This window comes from Esox lucius, chromosome 2 (assembly GCF_011004845.1).
Source record: "Esox lucius isolate fEsoLuc1 chromosome 2, fEsoLuc1.pri, whole genome shotgun sequence".
Lineage (NCBI taxonomy): Eukaryota > Metazoa > Chordata > Actinopteri > Esociformes > Esocidae > Esox > Esox lucius.
The window spans coordinates 30,783,465-30,807,433 of record NC_047570.1 but is presented as its reverse complement, the minus strand read 5'-3'; the positions used below and the strand labels follow the sequence as shown (position 1 = coordinate 30,807,433).

Genomic DNA, 23,969 nt, shown 5'->3' with positions numbered 1-23,969 from the left:
ATACATAGTTCTACGTGTGGGAGGTGAACTGGGTGGAGCCCCTGAGGGCCGGCTGACACTGGGCTGTTATCTAATTCTTCAGGGCAGTAGGGGTTTGTTGACATGGAGATGCCAGCCTGATGATGTCCCATGGCGCGTACCCTCTGTGTCATGGGAACACTGCAGCCTAGTAGAGAAGAGACTCCCTCATGTTGTCCATAAACAGTGACGTACATGTTGCCAAACGGTTCTCTCACTCAATGGGGATGTAGAATGCAGTCCAACTATTATGCTGGGAACACTCACCAACTACAACTGAATTCATTACCACGTCAGCCATAAAAGAAGCAGTCATTTGACTTTGACATTGCATGGCTGATTAATCTGAAGGGGAAAGTAAAAGGGAGAAATGTTGGTACACTTTCCTAGTACAGGAAGAGAAAGAGTAAAGTAAACATTATTTTGACCTTGTGGGCTAGTTCTTTCTTTGTTCTTTGGTGTCAGGTGTGTGTGCGTGCGTGAAAGAGAGAGTGAGAACAGAGAGTGTGTGTGGGTGTGTTTATATATTTGTGTGTGTGTGATTTAAGAAAAACCTGACTGAAGCCTTGTTTATGCACACCAAAAAAATTATTTTAGTTTACAATTGTCTGACAGTCCAGATCTGGAGGTTGCCAAGAACATTCTGACAAAAAATCATATTCAGATTTCTTTAATTATCTACACCAGTCTGAAGATGTGAGGACAACCAGAATAAGGATTAGGACAAAGGGCCCAAGTTAGCCCCAGGTATAAACAAGGTGATCAAGAGCAGTGGAACCAGTTTCTGTGTCTGTTTTTTAGGCTTCAGGCTTGACAGTCCGTAAGGGAAAGACACTGCTTACCCTATTGTTACAGTCCTGCTACTTCTTCCGGTAAGTTCATGCGTCTGGTATGTTTTATTGTATGTGTGTTGTGTGATATACTGTAGAAAATGTTTTTGTTTGGATGTGATATGTCGATGGAGTCTACCGATCTGAGTACTTAATGTGGTGGAAGTACAGGTACAGCGTGTTCCTGTAATGGTGGATGTACTGTATGCAATAGATTATTGATTTGGGAATTTGCTTCTACAGCATATTAGGCCAATAGCAATAGTGGGGAAGGGTCTCTTTCTCAAGACAGAGAAATCAATCAAGAGACCAATTATATTGATATTAAGCAAGTTGACACTTGCTCAAGTACATTTTGATTTGGGCAAAAAATACACTGAACAAAATTATGAATGCAACACTTTTGTTTTTGCCTCCATTTATCATGAGCTGAACTCAAAGATCTAAGACTCTCTATGTACACAAAAGGCTTATTTCTCTCAAATATTGTTCACAAATCTGTCTAAATCTGTGTTAGTGAGCACTTCTCCTTTGCTGAGATAATCCATCCACCTTACAGGTGTGGCATATGAAGATGCTGATTAGACAGCATGATTATTGCACAGGTGTACCTTAGGCTGGCCACAATAAAAGGCCACTTTAAACTGTATTGGGGGGGTCCGGGGTGATCCAAAAACCAGTCAGTATCTGGTGTGACCACCATTTGCCTAACGCAGTGCAACACATCTCCTTCGCATAGAGTTGATCAGGTTGTTGATTGTGGCCTGTGGTATGTTGGTCCACTCCTCTTCAATGGCTGTGCGAAGATGCTGGATATTGGCAGGACCTGGAACACGCTATCGTATACACCGATCCAGAGCATCCCAAACATGCTCTATGGATGTGTACAGATCCTTGCAACATGGTGCCATGCATTATCATGCTCTAACATGAGGTGATAGTCGTGGATGAATGGCACAACAATGGGCCTCAGGATCTCGCCTGCCCATACCATAACCCCACCACCACCATGGGCCACTCGATCCACAACGTTGACATCAGCAAACCACGACGCCATGCTGTCTGCCATCTGCCCTGTACAGTGAAAACTGGGATTCATCCGTGAAGAGAACACCTCTCCAAAGTGCCAGAGGCCATCGAATGTGAGCATTTACCCACTCAAGTCGGTTACGACGACGAACTGCAGTCAGGTCGAGACCCCAATGAGGACGACCAGCATGCAGATGAGCTTCCCTGTGAGTTTCTGACAGTTTGTGCAGAAATTATTTGGTTATGCAAACCGATTGTTGCAGCAGCTGTCCGGGTGGCTGGTCTCAGACGATCTTGGAGGTGAAGATGCTGGATGTGGATGTCCTGGGCTGGTGTGGTTACACGTGGTCTGCGGTCGTGATTGCAAGTTGATTTATTTCACTGGTGATTGTAGCCTATCATGCCATTCTTCTGAGCTGTCAGTGTGGAATTGTGGCAAAACTGGTGGAAGATGAGACAACATTGTTTGATGAGTGGAGTTCACTGGTAGTCTCTGACCTCGACCAGTGTAGAGAGGGACATGAGATCAGTAAATCTCAACCCAGAAGTGTTTCGACATCATGCCCTGAGTTCTGGTGGGGAGATTTGTCTGAGGCAGTTTTGTCTTTTCAGCTTTCAAGTCTGTGGTTATCCTGGGGAGCAGTTGGTATTCTCTTGTTTATAGGCATGTTACAAAATGTTTTATTGTTAGGGGCTGTCTGGGAAGTAATTCATGTTGTAAATGTGAAAACCCTTGCCCCAACACCCCACCCCCCTGCACTCTATTTTGGAGAATGTCTGATGGTTTGTGTCAGAAACCATCTCTAAATGGAACACATCTGCCTTCACCTTCAGTTTCCTTCATCGTTAATTGTCATTAGGAGAAAACTCATCAGAACTATTGCCAGTTCTCACAGTAGGAGAGCGTCTGTTCATGCTGCATTCCATTTGCAATTCATGCCTCTACTATCTAGATGTGGAACTTTTGTAAATGAGTCTTTTAACACTTACATCTGTTCACATCATAGGCTCACCACTAGGGGCACTGAATTCTTCTTTTTATATTGATTCAAGTCAATATGTGTTTTCTGTCCCTCTCTGTCACTTTTCTATTCATAAGCGGTAAGGAATCTAAATGGCAATTTCACGGTCTCAACTGCGCAGATACATTACGCGCACCCTCTCGCTGTCTCTGCTTCCCTCTGACACTCACATCGGAGAATGTATCTATCTTCTGTCAAACCGGTTTCCCACTGAAACAGTTGCATTCCTCACCCCCCCCCCCCCCCCCCCCCCCCCCCCCGCCCCCGCCGCCCCCCCACCGTGTCTTCATACCTTCAAACAGAACATGGGATGTGTTGTCTCAAAAAATATAAACTAAATTGTTTATGCGATCCCCATACAAACAGCACCAATTAACCATTTTCTTGCAGGTATGCGCCGTTAAGACATATCGGTGGGGTAATTGGTCATTTGGGAGAGGTGTTGTGGAAGGGGATGTAAATCCACACAGGCTGCATGCATTTCAACTTAGGGAGGGGTTAACTGAAATAAATAGAGCAGGGAACTATAAACACAGACCCGATACCTGCATTTGGTTACCAGGTCTGGGAAACCTGATTAGGTGACCTTTCATTTTGGCTTTTGAAATGTGTGGAATTCTGGTCTGTGTGTGAAAGGGATGTTTGAGAAATTACTCTTGGTATTGAGTCATTCTTTCAGTACACTGGACGAGTTAATTCTCAGATGAAGCACTCAGTTGAGTTCGCTGGATCATGTCAATGGATTATGTTTCTACACAAATCGGGCTCCTCCAATGAGCGTTTTTGCTCCCCATAGGATCGTGTGTGGGTTTGTGTGCGCTGTGAGTGCCTGCCTGCACGTTTCTTTGTGTTTACAAAACAGTGAAAACACAGGGGCTGCATTTTATATAGCACATCATGATGGCCGATTTCCTGAGGGGTCTGTACACCGGAAATACAGCTAGGGAAAAAATGAAGAGACCACGGCACCTTTTTCTTTCCTTTCCAAAAAAGGTTTTGTGTGAGGAACAGAAGCGTTCGATTTGCAGTGGTCTCTTAATTTTAACCCTTATGTTCTTAATTTTTTCTGGAGCTGGATGTTCTGTTCATCCTCTCTGTTAGTTAAAGAGACCTGAAATTTAACACAATTTTATGATACGAGAAGAGAAGGATATACAGTATTGGGCCAAAGACACAGTAATCAGTTATGTGACAATAACACAAATCCGAGCGTTAGAAGTCTGGACTCAACCTGTCATTTCCATTTGTCCTTTTCCGCTTCTTCTTTAACTCTCTGTGAGAAAAATGAAATGTCCTTACAGTAGAAAACCCAGTGTGCTGGGTAACATTATATTGTGCATGCTTCTGCTCCCATCTCTCAGGCAAATAAAAATAGTGGTTGCTATCAGCTGCCCTGCTATCAGTGGGTTTGTGTTATATGTTTATCCAGGTGAGGTTTTGAGAGGAAAGGGGGAGCAGCAGAGCCTGGAGACAGTAGCCAACCTCTGCACAGGCCTTGCCATTTAAAATATTTGCCTTCGTTGTATCCGAATAACCAAATAAAAACCAGCAGGAGTGAATGTGCTTCTGTGATATAAAATGAGTCATTGTAGAAATAGGCGTGATTTCTCTGTAATTAGCAGCTAAGGTGAACTTCATAACAAAGGTGCATTGTAGTATATGACGACTACTTACATGAGATTCTGGGAGCTACACATTTTTTTTTAGATTTGAATCATACTAATGGTATTCTGAAAATGTTACCTGTGTGTGTGTGTGTGTGTGTGTGTGTGTGTGTGTGTGTGTGTGTGTGTGTGTGATGAGGTATTGCTGTATAAGAGAATCAGTAATCTTCACAGGTATAGGAACACATGGGGGAAATCTGTCAAATATACTGTCACACCAGCTCCATTTTGAAATGAGTTGGGAAACCTAAATCCAGTCAGTAATGGGGGGGTTCAACTGTATTTCATGACTCATATTTTTGTTAAGTTGTTCAGTAAAAGAAAGACCCATTCGAGTCATTTCATAGAAATGTTATGCAATGTAACAAATCGCTCAGTTGTATCAAATGGATACATATACACTACTGTTCAAAAATGTGGCGTCTCTTAGAAATGTCCTTGTTTAGTTTGAATTGGAAATATAGCTGAATGTATTGGAAATATAGTCATTGACCAAGTTTGAAATAATGATTTTTAATTGAAATTTCCTTCAAACTTTGCTCTCGTCAAATAATCCTCCATTTGCAGCAATTACAGCCCTGCAGACCTTTGGCATTCTAGATGTTAATTCGTTGAGGTCATCTGAAGAGACTTCACCACATCCTTTCTGAAGCACCTCCCACTAGTTGGATTGGCTTGATTGGCACCTCTTACGTACCATACGATCAAGCTGCTCACACAACAGCTCAATAAGGTTTAGATCCGATGACTGTGCTGGCCACTACATTGTAGACAGAATACCAGCGCTGGCTGTATCATTTTGTTCTCTTATGTTGTATTGAAAGACATATTACATCTACTTATTTCATGATCACTTTGTAGTAAACCCCCAAGTCCCCCTACCAGGCACATCTCTGAAACTCCCACCCATGACCTAGTGGAGATCAAGTGCTTAGACCAGGACAGTTTCACTAGTGGCAGATAGAATGACCTCCAGGTCACCCACCAGCTGAAAATGACTGCTATGAAGCAGTGTGACCTTTGTGAAATGCAGCAATGATTATTTCCTTGAAAATGAATGACTAAGAAAAGTGGGTGGACCTGAATTCTAAATTGGGCTGCCAGATTTTTAAGCACTTCCTGCCAGCCCTGAGCGGGTAGAAAGAAAAGTCACACTTGTAAGGGCAGGAGAGATGCTGCCCTGGTAATAAAAACAAGTGTACTTGATTCAGTCATTTTAATGACTTGTCTTTTGATTGATGTTGGATACCGAAGATAACGATAATTAAGGTAATTGCCTGAAATATTGTACTGTTTTTGGGCATGAATACAATAGATTGAAACACTGTTCATGACAGAATTACAGGCTTCTCACCTGTATTACAGGGGCACTATTCCTTACTGTGGCAACTTGGAGAACGTTGAACGTTGCAGGTGGCAAACTCATTTCATGGAGAAATAAATACTCATTTCACGAGAGGCCTGTGTCTACTAATTTTGGCTCCTGCCTCGTACTTGATAAATTTGCCAATGTCGCTAATTAGTTAAGAACTCGTTACATCTGGTTATCTATGGCCTTAATTGGACATCAGCTAAGAGGAAAACTCCAAAACCAGCAGACACAAGACCTTCAGTGAAATTAGTTTGACCCTCATGACACAGAGGATTACACCAGGTTATCTTCTCCCAAGATGTTTGATATTTGTTTTAGCCCTAAACTGGCCCAGCTGATTGAATCAGACCTGTGATTCCCAACTCCGGTCCTAGTACCCCCAGCAGCACACATGTTGTTGTAGCTCTCGACAAGCACACCCAATTCAACTCAATTAGTGTCTGATAACACTGTGTAAAACTTGGTAGTGTTATTTCCAAATATGCCTCAAAACTATAAAAATGGCTACAATTCCCCACAAACTTTGCTTTTATCACCAACACAGGGATATTTTGAAATGTACCTATTATCCAGAACATTCCGGATAGATTCAGTGCTGAGTAAACTTGGAGTAACTTCTAGAACTTTCTAATAATATAAATATAATAAATATTGCAGCAGCATCAAGTATGATGAGTTTGGCTGGGAGGTCATAAGAGACTTCAAAATGGTGGCATTCCTGATGGGTCTCCAGGTTTCCCAGCTATCTTTGCCTTTGGGACCGCAGGGAGACCAAGGCGCACTACCACAGGCGGGACTGGCCACAGCGGACCGAGTTCTCTGTGGGGAAGAACAACATTAAATGGGAGCCACAGGTGGACCCCCTCAGAAGGTGCTGATTCCATCACTGCACATCAGAGAAGACACAAAGGTGCCTGTTTTCTCATTGGAAATTGGTACATTTGAAAAAATCACTGTCCTGGTCTCAAATGGAAAGTTTGTGGGGAACAATAGCCATGTTCTATACTTTTTAGGGGATTGGGGGCGGGGGGAAATTGTCCCCAAAAGTGCAATAAAACAAGTATATACTGTGTGTGATCCAGGTGTGTATACGTGTGTTTGAGAGAGAGAAAGAGGAAGGGGGTGGCAATGAAGGCGCAGACAAGAATTTAGCCTTCTATCATGTAAATGAGTCTGGAGGCGTTGTCAGTGTCATTCGCGCGTCCTGAATAATGTATTAAGAGGGAGGCGGTTTCGATGTTGACCCTGCATACGCGTCACTGTGGTGCGAAAAATATCAAAAGAATATTTACAAGCCAAAGGATACGGAGAAGAGCGGGTTAGCGCACCGGAAAGTTTTTCATGCTGCACAAACCAAGAGGTAGGCTACAAAGGCATTTGATCTTTTATAATAACTTTTTTTTTTTAACGTTTATTCATTTATTATTACAATTGATTTAAGCTTTTGTCTCGTTTGTGGCCGTGCTTTAGCTGTATTTTATGTGTCAGTTCCACACTGTTTATGGGCTGTGGTGTCGATCTGCCTAACTGTAACTAGCCTTAAAGGTTGATAACCGTAAAATTAGGTTGTAGTCCAATAAGCCTATATTGCTAAACAGCATTAATACCGCTTAATTTACCATTTTATTGGCCGCCTACATTTAATATACAGTTTATTTGATAACCTGTCTTTGATTCATTGTTATCCCACTGTGAGAATAGTTATTCTCAATGGAAATTCAGTTCCTCAGCTCTTGGAGGCTATAGGTCAGGCATAACCTGCAGTGAGGTATTTGGATTCAAATTCAAAATGCGCATTGGGTTTTAGCTTTACGTTCACATTTTCTTCAAGCTCTATCAGCTGTGACTAGTCTGAACTCGTAAATATGGGAACGAACGCCACAGAAGCCATGCCTGAGGGGGGTCATAATTTAAATTCCCAATATTTGAACTTGCGATCAAAATTACCTAAATAATATCTGGGGGAAAACTGGTAATACTCTATTGGTTACTGTCTGAGGCAACTTCTTTCAAACTGGTACATAATGGCTATCGCAGATAAACAATTCTTCCCTGTCAGTCCATCAAGTCAATATGTTGAATTTAAAAAGTAGGCTGTGTACACTTTCCGTTGCTGTTGTCTGAACGAACATAAAGCAGAAAGCCATTACGATTGTTGTTATCCCCACCTCGAACCTATGTTTTTTTTGTGTGTGTCTGTTATATAGGTAACCAACGGTTTAGGTTTGTGTTGTATATTGGGTCAATTGATCCCAGAATTTTCACTCTTTTCCAGGGGGGTCATATTGACCTGACTGTAATATGTAGGTAACTGAAACCTAGTGGGAACCCTTAAACGAGGGACTGGGTAAGCACGTGAGGTCTGGTTTCTTAGTTCATAAACCATTAACCTCCCATCACAAGGTCATGTATTAAAATGATTATTACTTTGGCTACCCTGGCAAGGTGAACTCTGTTTCTTGAAAAAGGGACCATTTTTGGAGCCTATTTGGGCCTGCTCCACATGCTGATGTTTTGTTTGGTATGTTGGTACCGATAGAAACCTTTTTGGTGGCGTTTCAGACACTGAGCCAGAATCTAAGCCATTGCACACTCAAGCTGTTCTGGTGGCCGGTCGGTGCCCAATCACATTTTATTTTGGTAGTTATCTGTGACCTCTTCAACCTCAGTGATGCTGACATCAGATCTGGATTACTGTACCAGGAACCCCAGATGGTTTTCACATATGGTCACTCTTTAATACCACTTATTTAACCCTCAAAATCAAGGATTCCAACCTAATGCAGTTTACTGTCATCTATCCAGTAAGGGGGTATTAAGTAGTTCATGTTTTGTAATCCTGTGCAATTGTATTTTAACCTATTTTATTTTGAAGCCTGTGTGCATTTGGCTATTTTTAGCTAAATTTTTAGCACTTTTGGCACTTCACATATTTCACTCATTTTGAAATCATGTGTCCTGTCCTTTTGATCCATTATTTAGTTTTGGATCAGTCATGTGCAAATTCAATGGTCATGTTGGGTTAACACCTTGCTTGTTCTTTTATGATTTCAGTCAAGTGATTGGACAGTGACTTTTACACAATAGTTCACTGGTTACAGTCATTTTATGCAAAACCTTCCTACAGGCCTCAGGACATGTTCTGGGCCGAGCGCCATCCATAGAGTAAAACCAGGTTTGATGGTTTGATCGTTTGGGGACAAAACATCAAATATGAGATAATGGTTCACACATTTCTTCCTCATGGGCCTACGATCTGAAAGAAAACTAAGTGAAGCTGCATTGTGATACAGATCTAGGATCAGATGAGCCTCTTCAAATCCTAACCGTTACCCAGTGTAAGAGCAGCTTCGCCCTGCCGCGTCTGGTGCTACCAGTACCAAGAATGTTCCTCTTAGTGGTGTGGCCACGAGTCAGAATGCACTTTACTATGTAGTTCTGCTGTTGAGGAAGTGATTGATGAGCTTCAGTGCTCAGGTTCTTAGCTCCTCCCTGGGATCTACGCTAACGTTTTCTTACCAGGCTTTAAATGGTTCCCGCTGGGGTATACACGAGAGCCTCTGCCAGACCAACGACATGCGCTCATACACACGCGGTCAGACACACACACACACACACATCTCTTTTCCTTTCAAAACCACCAGCAAAAGCAGTGTCAGTGACGGCAGCGGGGTAGTCAAGCTGTGCATCCCCCTCATCTCAATGAGAACGCCTCCCCCCATCTCCTTTGCTCGGGGTCTCTGTGGCTGGTGACGTCAGGAAAGAAAACAAGCTCTTTATGGTGTAGCCAAGTGTTGTCAGTGCTGCAGCTAAAAGTATCACCATCCACTGAGGCACAGAGGAGTGGGCTTTGCCTTTGCTGTGTGTCTGTGTGTAATTGTATCTGCATGTGAAGATTACAGAAGGTTGTGTCTGTGTGTGTGTGTGTGTGTGTGTGTCTGTGTGTGTGTGTGTGTTGTATAGGACCCACCCTGGTGAGAGGCGTTGGATGGGAAACAGTAGGCTGAGAGCCCTGGAGATGAGGCTGACAAGCTGATCATTGTGTTAAAGTTGGATGAAGAGGGTTGGGTGTGGATAACCGTTGTGAATTTGTGCGTGTTTTTGTGTAGTGTATTTTATGAGGATTAGTAGGGGTGGGTCATTATCCTAATATTGTGATTGTATGGCTTTTGCGAGTGTCACTGGTGTGTTCAAGTTCATTTGTGCACAGGATACACAAGCCAAACAACACAATTAAGTTGTTACCTTCTGGACCTTACACGACAATATTAAGGGGAAAGACTGGTAGAAATGATGATTATAATAATGACGACAGAACAACTATGTGGTTGTCTAAATGCATGCGTGTCTGTCCATCTGTGTACATCCCATTGATGTTCCTCTAAGAGCACTGGACTGAGAGATGTGGTACCGCCAGACCCGCTGGGTGTGCTGTTGTTTTGGGCTGAGAATGTTCCGTACTCTTGCAGAACATTTAGAAGACAATAAAACCAGAGGATCTGAAATCTGAGGATAATGAATGTGCCTGTTTGCCCTCCTAATACCCGTTCCTTCTCTCTCCCGCTGTCCTGTACGTCCCCTCCAGGAGATCAGGGCATGGCCGGCAAGCCATTCCGGGCCACCTACATCTGGAGCAGCATCATCGCCAACCTCCAGCAGCGGGTCGAGGTCAAGCGCCGCCGCCACAACCTCAGAACCTACCATGACTGTTTCCTGGGGTCGGAGGCCGTCGATGTGGTGCTGGCTCACGTCATCCAGTCACGTTTCTGCGGCGACGCCGAGGTGCCCCGCTCCAAGGCTGTACGCCTGTGCCAGGCCCTGATGGACTCGCGGGTGTTCGAGGCAGTGGGCACCAAGGTGTTTCGGAATAAGGACAAGAGTCGTGCCACCTTTGAAGACAGTAGCTGTAGTCTGTACCGGTTCCTCCCGGTTCCATTCAGTGGCACTACCGTAACCAGCTCCCACTTGACCAGCGGCAATACCATCAACTGCCGATACGACTCACCAAGTAAACCAGAAAACTGCTACGGCCCCCCTCTTACACGGTACAGACAGCTGAGTTTAAAAGCTATATTTACGAGTTGATGTATTTCATAGTCCTGCCTAAATTGCAGATTAATTATGGTGGAGTTTTTCTGAAGGCTGTAAAGAAACAATCCCACAGGGCTTAAGATTAAGTCTGGATGACTTAAACTCAACTCATGTGTTACCTATGAGTTTCAACCTTGGTGACCTGGGAGGTTCTCTCGTTGATCCGACTTAGTTGTTGTCCAATCAAGGTTCCACTTTCTGATGATTGTGGTAATGTTCCCCAACCCAATTCCTAACTGCTACCTGTTTCTTTTGAAATGTTGGCTCTGAATCAAAGCTCAGTTTCAGGCTGTTAGACAGGAAGGGTTTGATTTTAAGTTAAGAAATGTAGTTAGGAATGTTCAGAGTTCCCCCGAGTTTGGCAGATTTGGCACTATGAGTTTGGCAGATTTTGGCACTTATTATAATCCATAGGTAAAACGTATCTCAATGCTTTCAATCTCTGTTTTGTGTCCTATATGTTTCTCATTTTCCCTTTGGAGTGAACCTTATTACTTAACTATTCTTCTGAATAATTGCTGAAGTAGAACTTCCTCTAACCATGTGTCACAATCCTGAGTGACAGTCCAGGACTGTAGCCACGAAAGCCTGCCGCCTCCAATCTGTATCACTGACATGAAAGAGTGTAGATCAAGGTTTTTTTTTTTAAAGTCTGAGACACTGGGCCTCCTTTCTGAACTCCATTATGTAATGTCATTTTCCAAGACTGTTATAATATTTTTTGATATACTACGACACAAACGGCTGAAATGACAGTATACGTTTGACAAACTTATCAATGAGTGTAGGCAGATGTACAGTAGATGGAGAACATGGAGTCTGAAAACATTCTAATGCCACTGACTAATCCAAAGTAAATATAAACATTGTGAGAGGCCCTACCTACTGTTCATAGACAACTGCATTGAAAGGCCCAACAGCAATCAGCTGTTTGGTATTTGCCGTGCGTGCTCTCAAATGTGGAACGACTGACTCAGCTAAATGCAAGCATGATGTGATGAAAGGAAATCAACAGTTACAAAATAAAAATTACTTGCCAAGTAATCTGTGTAGGTCAGTGAACTTCAATGAACTGAAATCATAGTTTTTTTGTTTTCTCATTTTAAAGGTTTAGACAAAAAAAGAATAATGTAACTAATATTAAATGTTGTTATTATTAGTAAAAATTAAATTAATAATTGTCATCCCAAGGACCTCCTGAAAAACATCCTTGTTGAATACCCCTGATATCTAGCAGTCACAACTGTAATGTTACGCTGAGACAGTTATACATTTAGCGTTCTGCTGCTGGCTTTACTAGAACCGAGAACAACATACATAATGTTTTTAACAAGCCCGCAGCACCAGGTTTAGCTATACTCTTATAGGTTATAAATAAAAGCACAACCTTGAGGCAAACTATGATTGCAACACAAATAGAGTAATATGTATAATGTCATGTTTTTATCAAAACCCACAGCAGAGTGCAGTAGGAAATTGAAAACACATTTTGCTGAATGTGTCCTCCCACTAGTTTCACTAAATTGCTTTTTGCTAAAGTAGATTCTGGTCCCCTTTGATGCTATTTTGGGTTCCAGTAATAACAGGTCTGTGATTGCTCCAATCACGTCCACTGATTTGCCTTGTTATGTTTCTCCTCAGGCAAGAGGATCAGAACTCCCACAACAATTCACCGGTCAAAACCGACAAATCCCTAGAGGATGTGTTGGGTAGCCTCAACATCACCTCCACAATCACCCCACAGATGATCACCCTAGGTCTCTCACAGGAGTGTAAGTGGCTGCTGACAGTGTGTACACGCTAGCATGTGTCAACGCTTCGCTCGGAGTGTGCGCTTGTCGCTGTCTCTCTGTACCTATGGTGAAGTGAGCCCCTGTACTGACCTCTCCTTCTGTCAACCTCAGTGATGGACGAGGTGTGGCGTCAGCAGACTGTGTTCAGGTTGCTACAGCTGATAGAGCTCCCCCTGCTGGAGAGTCTGTTGGAGGGCGAGGAGCGACCCAGGCCCCCTCTACATGGCATGGACAGCGACCCAGACCTGCTCTACACATCCAGCTTCCTGGACAGAGAGGTCCTCAAGGCCTTCAGCGAAGCGCAGTACGTCTCCTAGAGTATAGTGCTTATGTTTTCCTACTTTTGCCCTGTCATCCTCTGCGTCCTCGTCCCTGTCATCCTCTGCGTCCTCGTCCCTGTCATCCTCCGCGTCCTGCTCATTCCTGTCATCGTCCATGTCCTCATCCCGGTCATCCTCCACGTCCTCGTCCATGTCATTGTTTGCTAAGAGGGCATGGGTACAGTCAATAACAGGACACCTGTAGCTATGACAACACAGACCATTCCCAGGCGTTAACCTGATGGACTGAGCACAGTTAGTTTGCGGAGCGTTCAGTAACGCTCAGGTCCCACAGGACATCAGCCCTGTTCTGATCATAGACTGATCATAGGATCAGCGGTCTGTCACTAATAAACATTTTTTTTCTGTCTCACTGTCTATGAATCAGAGTCTAAATATTCATCTGACTGGGCAGAAAATGTTGGTTGTCTAGTCGGTAATCTGGTTCAGCTGTTGGTCGGTGTGTTCTACAGTGCATATAAAGCTTATTCAATCACAGACCTTTTATCGCTTTTGAATGTTAAATATGTGTAAATTCTATAATGACATGAGTCAGTTGATGTTCACAACAAGTAGCGTAGCAGTTATAGCATCGTAACCAAGAGGCACAACTGTGTGGTCCGTGCATCTGCCCAGAAGCAAGTACTTAACACACATTGCTCCAGGGTTGCTGCTGGGTCATGCAAAGAAATGCATTTCTGTTTCACACCAACATGCTTGGTGTGTATGTGTGTGGTACAGGTCAAACATAGGTAGCACATTTGACCTTGCGTGTGTCCTTCAGGGCCTGGTTCTGGACCCTGGGTTCTTTGGCTCTCAGGGACACCTTGGGTGTGTTGTCATTTAATGTTTCACCAGATATTAATTTCATGCAGTTTGCTTCTGTTTGGGGAACCCTTTTGCAACTTAATGTTGCAATTTAATGTTCTGTTTGACAGAATGAATACGCCCCAAGTCAATCAAATGCAGTGTCTGGGATGTTGTCTGAAGATCATTAAACCAATCCGTCTCACTAATCTCTCCCTCTTTTTCAACTTTAACTGCTTTATTAACTTATTTTGGGTTTGGAATTTTTGTCTATGACACTCAAGTTCCATTTAACATATTTTGACTTCCAAAAGGGTCAATCTGAAATTCCCGCGTACAGTATTTCATATTTTTTTGTTAAACTGTAAATACCTATCAAAATAAAGTGTATTTGACTCTAATGTTTGTAAACAAAATATATTTAATTTAACACAATGTCCTCATGCTTAAACTATTTTTAATTTTTTTGTGGTTTGTATTTCTGTGTTCTTAAAATCCCCATTTACGTTTCATCCCTCAGCTTTTCACCAAAACAAAGAAGGGGAATCTGTTTTGTTCATACAGTGGATATAAAAAGTCTACACACCCCTGTTAAAATGCCAGGTTTTTGTGATGAGACAAAGATATCATGTCAGAATTTTTTCCACCTTTTAATGTGACCTGTAACGTGAACAATTCAATTGAAAAACAAACTGAAATCTTTGAGAAGAAAAAAAAAAAAACTCACAATAACCTGGCTGCATAAGTGTGCACACCCTTAAACTAATACTTTGTTGAAGCACCTTTTGATTTTATTACAGCACTCAGTCTTTTTGGGTAGGAGCCGATTTGCATGGCACATCTTGACGTGGCAATATTTGCCCACTCTTCTTTGCAAAAGCGCTCCAAATCTGTCAGATTGCGAGGAAATCTGTGCACAGCCCTCTTCAGATCACCCCACAGATGTTCAATTGGATTCAGGTCTGGGCTGTGGCTGTGCCATTCCAAAATGTTAATCTTCTTCTGGTGAAGCCATGCTTTTGTGGATTTGGATGTGTGCTTTGCGTTGTCGTGCTGAAAGGTGAGCTTCAGCTTTCTAACGGACGCCTGAAGGTTTTGTGCCAAAATTGCCTGGTATTTGGAACTGTTCATAATTCCCTCCACCCTGACAAAGGCCCCGGTTCCAGCTGAAGAAAAACAGCCCCAAAGCATGATGCTTCCACCACCATGCTTCACTGTGGGTATGGTGTTCTTTGGGTGATGTGCAGTGTTGTTTTTGCACCAAACATACCTTTTGGAATATGACCAAAAAGTTCAACCTTGGTTTCATCAGACATTAACACATTTTCCCACATGCTTTTGGGGGACTTGATGGTTGTTTTTGCAAACTTCAACCGGGCTTGGATGTTTTACTTTCATTTAATGTTGCTGTAGGCCTCTTGGAAGCCTCCCTGACCAGTTTTCTTCTCGTCTTTTCATCAATTTTGGAGGGATGTCCAGTTCTTGGTAATGTCTCTGTTGTGCCATATTTTCTCCACTTGATGATGACTGTCTTCACTGTGTTCCATGGTATATCTAATGCTTTGGAAATATTTTGTACCCTTCTCCTGACTGATATCTTACAACAATGAGATCCCCCTGACAGCAGAACTTTTTGTGATTGATCAGAGTCACTTGAAATTATGGTATGTGTGTAATGATGTCTGTTTAACATGAGTTTGAATGTGATTGGTTTATTCTGAGCCATATCCACAGTTAAAAGAGGGTGTGCATACTTATGCAACCAAGTTATTGTAAGGTTTTTATTTGTCATTTTTTTCCCCCTTGAAGATTTGTTTGTTTTTCAATTGAATTGTTCACATTATAGGTCACATTAAAAGTGTAAAAAGTTTCTGACATGATTTATCTTTGTCAAATTTTTTACATCACGAAAACCTAGAATTTTCACATCCACTGTATGTACTGGCTTCATTAAGCTCATTTTAAATCTCTCCTCTCTTCTACCACCCTCAGGGCTGACGAGTGGTTCTCCACTGCGGTGGACTGCCTGGAGTTCCTGCCGGATGAGCTGGTGGTGGAGGTGAGCCGGGGGCTGCCCCGCTGCGGTGACGACCAGGACCAGTGTAAGAGGCTGCTGTACAGGATCCTGGCCCAGCACTACAGAGAAACACAGAATCCTCCGCTCCTCAGCAACCACGTTTTTGACATCCACTCCGGCATCTCAGAACTGCTGGGTAAGACGGACGTTATGTCCCTATCCACTGTTATACTGGGGGGGGGGGGGGGGTGTCTATCATCATGTCATACGCCTGTAACACCTCCCTGCCTGCTGGGGGCGCTAACACCTCTGCTGACCTCTCTGTGTTCACAGTGAATGGGAAGAGAGAGCAGGCTTTGGAGGCCCTACAGCTGTGTTTGAAACTACAGGACTCTCGCAGTAAAGAGGAGCTGCGCAGATTGCTGCGATTCATGTCTATCGCTGCCAAACCACAGGAGGTCAAACTGCACCAAGAGGTGAGGTGTGTGCGCGTGTGTGCGTGCGCGCGCCATTGAGATGGAAAGAGCACCAATTTGTCTGTGCCTTTTATGGCATCTGTGCTAGCCTGGGTACCTCCACTGAGGCCATCTCCAAATCAAAAGTACATTTCAGTATTATTAATTGGCTGAGCCCTCCATGCGCTCTGACTGTGATCGTATAGTAACCGTTTATTCAGTGACCGGGTGGTTTATCAGGAGGGATTACCTAAGGAAGTTGAATGTCCCACCCAGTAGGCTACATTAAAATGGCATCCACCTTCAGTAGCAATGTCCATGCCATGATTTGTTTTTCCCCAGCGAGTTTGTGGTCGATCATATCCACTACATATCTACTACAAGACACTGGATACACATAGATGTCAACCTTGAGTCCTTTTTCTTCCCAGATAGAGAACAGGATGGCAGTGAAGAGATCTTTCGCAAGTGCCATTGTCTACAGTGCGAGATTGGCCAAGGGCAAGGTTGATCTACTGGTGCTGTTTATGGTGGAAAACCACTGTGACGTCTTCAAGGTGTGTGTGTGCTCCTATGTTTAATAAAACCACGTGTGTGGATGGGTGAAAGTGCATGTAGGTGTGTATGCTGTCCTCTGTACACTGTCCTATGCAGCAGTTTGATTCTGTCCTGCAGTTATTTTACCACACCCTCTCCTCTGTCTTCCTCACGCCCCTCTCTCCTCTGTCTTCCTCACATGCTCTCTCCCCTCAAAATGTGTTTTACATTTTCTAAATTATAATAATAATCATATAACCTTAAAAAAATGCTTTGTTGGTGTAGAATCTGAGCATTAACAATTACAATATGAATGTACGTTTCATTGGAAGTGAATGTGCCTAGATAATGAGAACAACAGAAACACCTCTGTTTAGATTATCTCTCAGTAGGTAGCGCTCTAATGACAGGAATGTTTACGATGGCCATATGGCATGGGGGTTGACTCCTAAAAAGTTAGAAACGCCCTTAATGTATAGGCTAGCTGGTAACCAACATTACAGTGAGAAGAGATTGACTGAGATGAGATTGAGGTTGTGTAAGGAAGACCAGGTCCGTAACCTCATGAACAAGACTTTCTAATGCTGCAATAAATAATATACTTTCTCTCTCCCTTGACAAACGGGTATGCTAATTATTACAACCACTATACAAAACGGCCGATTTCTAACACGATGCTGCTGCGACCCGATGGATATGTTTTAACGATTCTGCTGAACTTCAGCTGGAGAGCTTAGGGGCTCGATTTGCAATCGCGAGGAAGAAGTTGTTTTTCCCGGTTACTGGTTGCTGAAAACAACTGAACAGTGAGTCATTAAACTACGCCATAGAACGAACTGTCAAGATTGCAAAAAGCGTTAGTTTGTCAAACAAGCCCTATGACGACCCGACTAGGCCGTGATTTTTATTGCGTGGAATCTGTCTGCGGGTGCGGACAGTCCGTCTCAATTTGTTGGGGCGTTGACCGGTGTGCTTCAGTGCTGAACTGTATTCCATGTCGCCATAGTATGATGACACTCCATTTTCCTTTTCGGGATTAGTGTGTGATATTGTATTTTTCGGCAATTATACAGTGACTTGTACAAGTAAAAATATAATGCCGTCCAGTTGTACAAATACAACAAGAGGACTGCAGCCTCTGACGCGCATGATGCGTTCATGTTTAAAAAGCAAGGCGCGAATAGGATACCATCAAGAACGAAAAGGATCATTAACAACGATGCCTGGACTCGAAATGGACAGAAAGAAAAAGAACGTTTTCCGGCTAAACAAGATGGATTCCGAGGAAGTTGTATATGGACTGATGGAGAGTGTGGTACAGACGAAGAGAGAAGACAGAGGAAAGTTAAGATGGCCGAGAAAGGACAACAGTCGAAAGGCGCAAAAGGAGACAATCGAAATGGACGAAGATTCATTCTGTTTGACCACCTGGCTGACCGACAGTAGTCTCAAGATGGAGTCTCTCTTATGGGATCCTGGAATCATGGACAATACTAGGAACTGACGTGAGCTTTCATAATCATTGATTCAGAGTTCTTAAATGTTTATTTCCTAAAAATGTATCGTACTTAATCATTAAATGAAGCTGGAACTTATCAAGGAAACCTGATCACCTTCCTCGGTAATAGCCAAGCTTATTTAATTAAATATTACATGTAGTTTGAGAAGCAATTTAATGTTATATAGCATGTTTTAATAGGCATTCGAAATAGCCTGTTTTGTTCTGTCATGCTTGAACATGTTTTAATAGGTATTCAAGAAATAACCTGTTTTGTCATGTGTACTTATGTAATTTTGAGTCAAACGTATTTATTGCGTTGATGATAATGTTTAAAACCGTAAGGCCTCAAGGGGGGTCTCACAATGTAGGTAGGCCTTAATCAAGGCCCACCACGTGGTACTTGTCTGTTGCTTGCTGAGCTGTTCGCTAGCACAAGTGGGTACATCTGAAACCTATGATGAATTAGAATTTGGTACAATGATTTTCTAATCTGGTAAAATAGTCTCAAGGTTGTCTTACAAAAAGGTTAACGTATTGTGTTTTCACTCTCCTTTTATATTGTATAAGTGGTAGGATGAAGAATCCACATGGTGATAGACTTGTACTTTAAGGAGACACGCAGTGTCCCATGAGGACTGAATTTGAATCCAGTATAGTCATAGCCTTAAAAAAAAAAGGGTAATACAGCTGAAGCGAGTTTATTCCCCAACATAACAATTAGATGTATTTTAAATGCTGAATTGAGTTTGGTTAAATAATATAGTTTCTCTTATTTGTATTTACCAACGATAACTGGGATAATGCTTGTTTTCAAAACCAACACCTGATACACGTTAATGGAGTTTAAATTCTAAAATGGTAAATTGACTAATGAACAAATAGGTAATTGATGTAACCGTGTTTAAGGCCTACATTGAGTTTCCTTTGGATTACTTATTGTACCTTGATTTTAGTGACATCATACATCTGTTTTCTGTCTGGATTGCCATTCTTAAGAGTTTCTTAATTTCCACCCTAATGTTGAGTTGTTGTATAGATAATGATGAGCACATTTCTACAAACTGTGAAAATATTAGATGGGTTGGACACTAAATCAAAATCTCCAGTTAACCAAGGATGTCGGCTAAATTGATAGGATAGTCTGAGGACCATAAACTAACATTTGGCCTTTTTAATGGATTGCCATAAATGGGTGGAGCTCATAGTAGCCTATTACTAAGGGAATTTGAGTGTTCAGTCTGGTCTCATCTATGGTAATTTTATCAACAAAAGCATATACAGTTTTGGGATAAACAAACATTAAGTGAAAGCTAAATATATTTTCCTCTCAATAGCTTTAATGTTGAAATGTATGATTTTGAAACCAACTGAAGTGAGGGTAGAGACCAAAAGTCATCCCCCCATTGTTGATGATAGAACAAAGAAAAAGCATAAAGTTGTGATTTAAGGTTTAGCTGACCGCCACTATTTGGAATAAAAATGAATCTAACTTTGCGAATTCCCTAAAATTTAGGAGGTTACACAAGACACTGTTTTTCATGAGGTAGTTTGGCCGTTGCCTGTAAAAATTCTAAAGTTGTATGCTGTCGCTATGCTAATACAATTGCCCTGGTGGTTGCAACAGGTAAACCACTGCACATGGGCTGGAGTTTTTCACTCCTACAATTTAGTTGCACAGTTTATCCCCTGGGGGCCAAACAATTTAGTTAGGCATGTGCCAAGAAACTACAGGATATTATAAATGCATGATAGCCAATTTCACAGACCTGTGTGATGGTACTGTGGCAAAGACAAATTTGAGAGCTGTTTAGCTATGTGGTAAAATTTGTTAATGGGTTATATGGTTTATAATTCCTTCGCACAAGCGACCGTGTTGCACATTGATGTCTTTGTATTAGTGAATGTTTGTGTTTTTTAACTTGTTCACTTTGTTTTGATGAATATACAGGATGCAACTCCTTATCGAATGGATTATAGATCCATCCCTACTACCAATTCTCTATTTTCATGTCTGTCCTGAAAAGATGGCCAGTGTGGGTTCAGGATGGCGCCTCCTGTAGCCTTATTTGTCATTGTTTTGCATTCACTCATGGTGTCATTTTCCATTGACTTAATGAAGTGAAGGCAGGGGGGATGTATGATATGATAATTGATTATGATTGGAAAGAGTTGAGCTTAGGGCTCAAGGCAAATCAAATTGGTATTTATAAGGAGTTTTGTGAAAAAAAATAGTTTTTCCTGTTTGCATAGTTATAACGGAGCATTGGCATCTGTTATGTTTTACATTTTCCATTTACAGGATGTTTTTAATTGGTTTATTTGGAAATTGTTTTGTTTGATGTAAGGTCTAACATTTTAATGGTTGAATAGTATAGATCTAACCATTTCTGATTTGGCTAAGCAAAGTCAAGTCTGACAATTTGATTCCACTGCTAGCTGCTATCGGGCATTAATATAGCACAAGGAGTCATAAAACAACCAAGCCAGTTCTGGATGGGAAAGGAACTTTGACATAGACTTTTATGGAAACTTGTCTGAATAGAGTGTACACTTCACTCTTATGATGGAACTTCTGAGATCCACAAGTTTCCAGGACTGATCTATTGTCTTCATTGTTGGGAGTTGACGGAACCATACCCAGTGGATGAAAGTCCGATGGACTGTTGAACCACACTAATCATTGTTTTGCAGTTATACTTTCAACAGATCAGGACATCACAACCCCTTTTCTGATGATACATCATGTCACTGACTGGACACAGACAACTGAGTGTGAGTACCAGCAACATGTTCAAAAAGGACCTCTACAACCACATTGGTTGAATCTGTTTCGAATTTTCCTGACCACTCACATGGCAGAACGATGCCAGGGTCAGATCACTTGGCTTCACACTCCATTTATAGATGAATCGTTGACAGTGAGATGAGGAGAATCCACCTGAGTCCTGAAGGACTCCAAATACTACAGGTCAGAGTACCACGGGCCAGTTGACTGGAAAGGTCACAGGGTCCCAACACAGTGGAATACACTGTTGTGGTGTTAATCTTGATTAAGTGAAGTGTTGGAAACTCACTTATCCATTATACACCTACACTGACTTGTTAGGACAACCAGGCAAATTGCTGGGTCCACATCACACTGACTGCAATAATTGATTTTGGAACTTTCATCACTGATGCAAGACAAAGAAAACTGAAGACGAGAACTGAAGGACACTTGATTGGAAACTTACTTCTTTCCTTACAATCTAAGATTTTCCTAAATAAACTGATATGGTGATTTCATATGTATGAAGGTTTGTTTCTCGCAAGACAGGTGGGAAACTCTACACGATGACAATCCCAGTATTGGACTTCGGCGTATTTGTGATGATGCTTAATTATCTACATTATGATGGCTATCATGGTTTGTTTGGACAGTGAATTGTTCCCTATTATAGATGGTCCCTGACAAAGGTAGATGTTTTCCCTATTTTACAGGTAGAAATCTGTCACAGGTACAACAGGATATGCATAAGTCTTTTGTATGATTTTGTCGCATGGATCATGATACGGACAAGGGGGGTTTTGATTGTTCAATGGACTTTGGGGGAAATGTTTTAATCATGATGTCATGTTGAGTCTGGTTTTCTGCTGAACACCGTTAACACTGATAATAACCTGTTGATGTCAATGTTTCTTGACCTTTATAATCTGAGGTGGGGACAGGATTGATGACTGTCATACATTGAGTTATGTGTCGGAGTGTGGTGTGTCAATTGTCCTGTTTACATTCATTTTCATTTGAGGAACAATAAGACCTGATTGGTCAGATACTCATTTTTTCCTTTCATTTTAGTCATTTGTAACATATGCGTATGGGCCTTTTCTTTTCATTAGGAATTGAATTGTAATGTTTCATCAAACATGTAATGTTTTTCTTTAAATGTTTGATAGGGGGGACTGTAGAATCTGAGCATTAACAATTACAATATGAATGTACGTTTCATTGGAAGTGAATGTGCCTAGATAATGAGAACAACAGAAACACCTCTGTTTAGATTATCTCTCAGTAGGTAGCGCTCTAATGACAGGAATGTTTACGATGGCCATATGGCATGGGGGTTGACTCCTAAAAAGTTAGAAACGCCCTTAATGTATAGGCTAGCTGGTAACCAACATTACAGTGAGAAGAGATTGACTGAGATGAGATTGAGGTTGTGTAAGGAAGACCAGGTCCGTAACCTCATGAACAAGACTTTCTAATGCTGCAATAAATAATATACTTTCTCTCTCCCTTGACAAACGGGTATGCTAATTATTACAACCACTATACAAAACGGCCGATTTCTAACATTGGTATCCTGATGTTGTTGACGTAAGCTGTTAAGTTTTCTACTCAAAAAGTGAGTTGAGTCTTCATGAAAGACATCTTTCAGTACCACCTTAGATAACTTTAAAGCTAGAGCCAAGAAACCATATCTCTGATATCTGTACTATCTACCTCCAACAATTACTGTATTTTTTTAAACCCATTCTTATGTGTACAAAACTAAATAGATACACTATTAGCCCACCTGAATGATTGTTTCATTATTTCTGGTCATCTGATAACTAATTGCCCAATGGTAGTATATGTTGGAGGTGACATCAGGATATGATTTAATCGGTCTAACTTGTCCATCTCCTTTTAGATTCCAGTGTCGTTGCACAAGCTGGTTAGTGACCGACTGACCAACATTGTGAAGGGGACAGACCCAGAAGTCCTGACAGGTAGGTGACCTTTTGGAATCTGTTCATCCGTCTGCCTACTCCGTCACTGAACGAAGCTTTGTCATCTGTGTTTCTGGTGTTGCATAAAGTTGTAATGCCAACTCTCTCTTTTTATTTTCTTCACTCAGACTCAACGTATTGCCACAGAGTTAGTGGGAAAGCATACTTGGAGAACAAACAGCAGACTACCAAAGAGGAGCTATGGTCTCTACTGAAAACAATCCACGAAAACCCCAAACTGTCCAACAAAGAAAAGAGAAGGTTGCTAGGACAGTTCTACAAGGGGCATCCTGACATTTTTGTCCAGTACTTTGGAAGCAGATTTGGAAGTGATGATATGTTGTGCTAACTATGGTATAACCTATGTATTATGTGGAGAAACAGACAGGCAGTTTAAGCTGATGTACATTTTGTAAATGCGCTGTGAATATTAATATTATTTACTTTGACCATGTGATGAAAAAAATTACAATTGTGAACGCTTGAATAAAACGAGCGGAAGTTCATGTGGAATTATCTTTCATTTGGCTCTTACAGCGCCCCTGGCTTCTAGTGATTTATTCCTCAACGAAATCCCCAGCTCCCAGTGTAATAGAAGGTCAGACGTTCTGCATGTCCTGTTTTAAATGAATGTGTTCTTTCTCTGTTGTTACGCAATAGACATTTTCGGGAATGAAGATGAAGGCCTTCAGAATAGGCTGATGTGAGTCCATCCAGTCTAGTCTGCTACTGGCTCAAACTATAATTCAAAGTATGACAAT

The 23,969-nt window shown here is 41.9% G+C and overlaps 1 protein-coding gene across 3 annotated transcripts; it reads left to right on the top strand.

The window, feature by feature from the left end:
- The first annotated feature begins 800 nt into the window (after positions 1-800).
- On the top strand, positions 801-23,714 carry depdc7a (DEP domain containing 7, paralog a). 3 transcript variants are annotated; one of them, XM_010876432.4, is made up of 10 exons: positions 7,207-7,295; positions 9,899-10,026; positions 10,521-10,980; positions 12,668-12,798; positions 12,931-13,123; positions 15,939-16,159; positions 16,297-16,439; positions 16,850-16,975; positions 23,130-23,208; positions 23,337-23,714. In XM_010876432.4, exons 3-10 carry the CDS (start codon positions 10,532-10,534, stop codon positions 23,555-23,557), a joined length of 1,563 nt encoding a protein of 520 aa, XP_010874734.2. In that variant the 5' UTR covers positions 7,207-7,295; positions 9,899-10,026; positions 10,521-10,531; the 3' UTR covers positions 23,558-23,714. The 3 variants fall into 3 exon arrangements, with proteins under 3 accessions (XP_010874741.2, XP_010874722.2, XP_010874734.2); XM_010876439.4 differs by lacking the exons at positions 7,207-7,295; positions 9,899-10,026 and adding an exon at positions 801-890; XM_010876420.3 differs by lacking the exon at positions 9,899-10,026 and having other exon boundaries at positions 7,192-7,295.
- The last annotated feature ends 255 nt before the right edge of the window (positions 23,715-23,969 follow it).

What these genes read in the sequence shown, in the direction of transcription:
- depdc7a (XM_010876420.3), top strand. An exon ending in AGGTCAAACTGCACCAAGAG is followed by an intron (nt 16,440 to 16,849) that starts GTGAGGTGTGTG and finishes TTTTCTTCCCAG; the next exon opens with ATAGAGAACAGGATGGCAGT. An exon ending in AGACCCAGAAGTCCTGACAG is followed by an intron (nt 23,209 to 23,336) that starts GTAGGTGACCTT and finishes TTCTTCACTCAG; the next exon opens with ACTCAACGTATTGCCACAGA.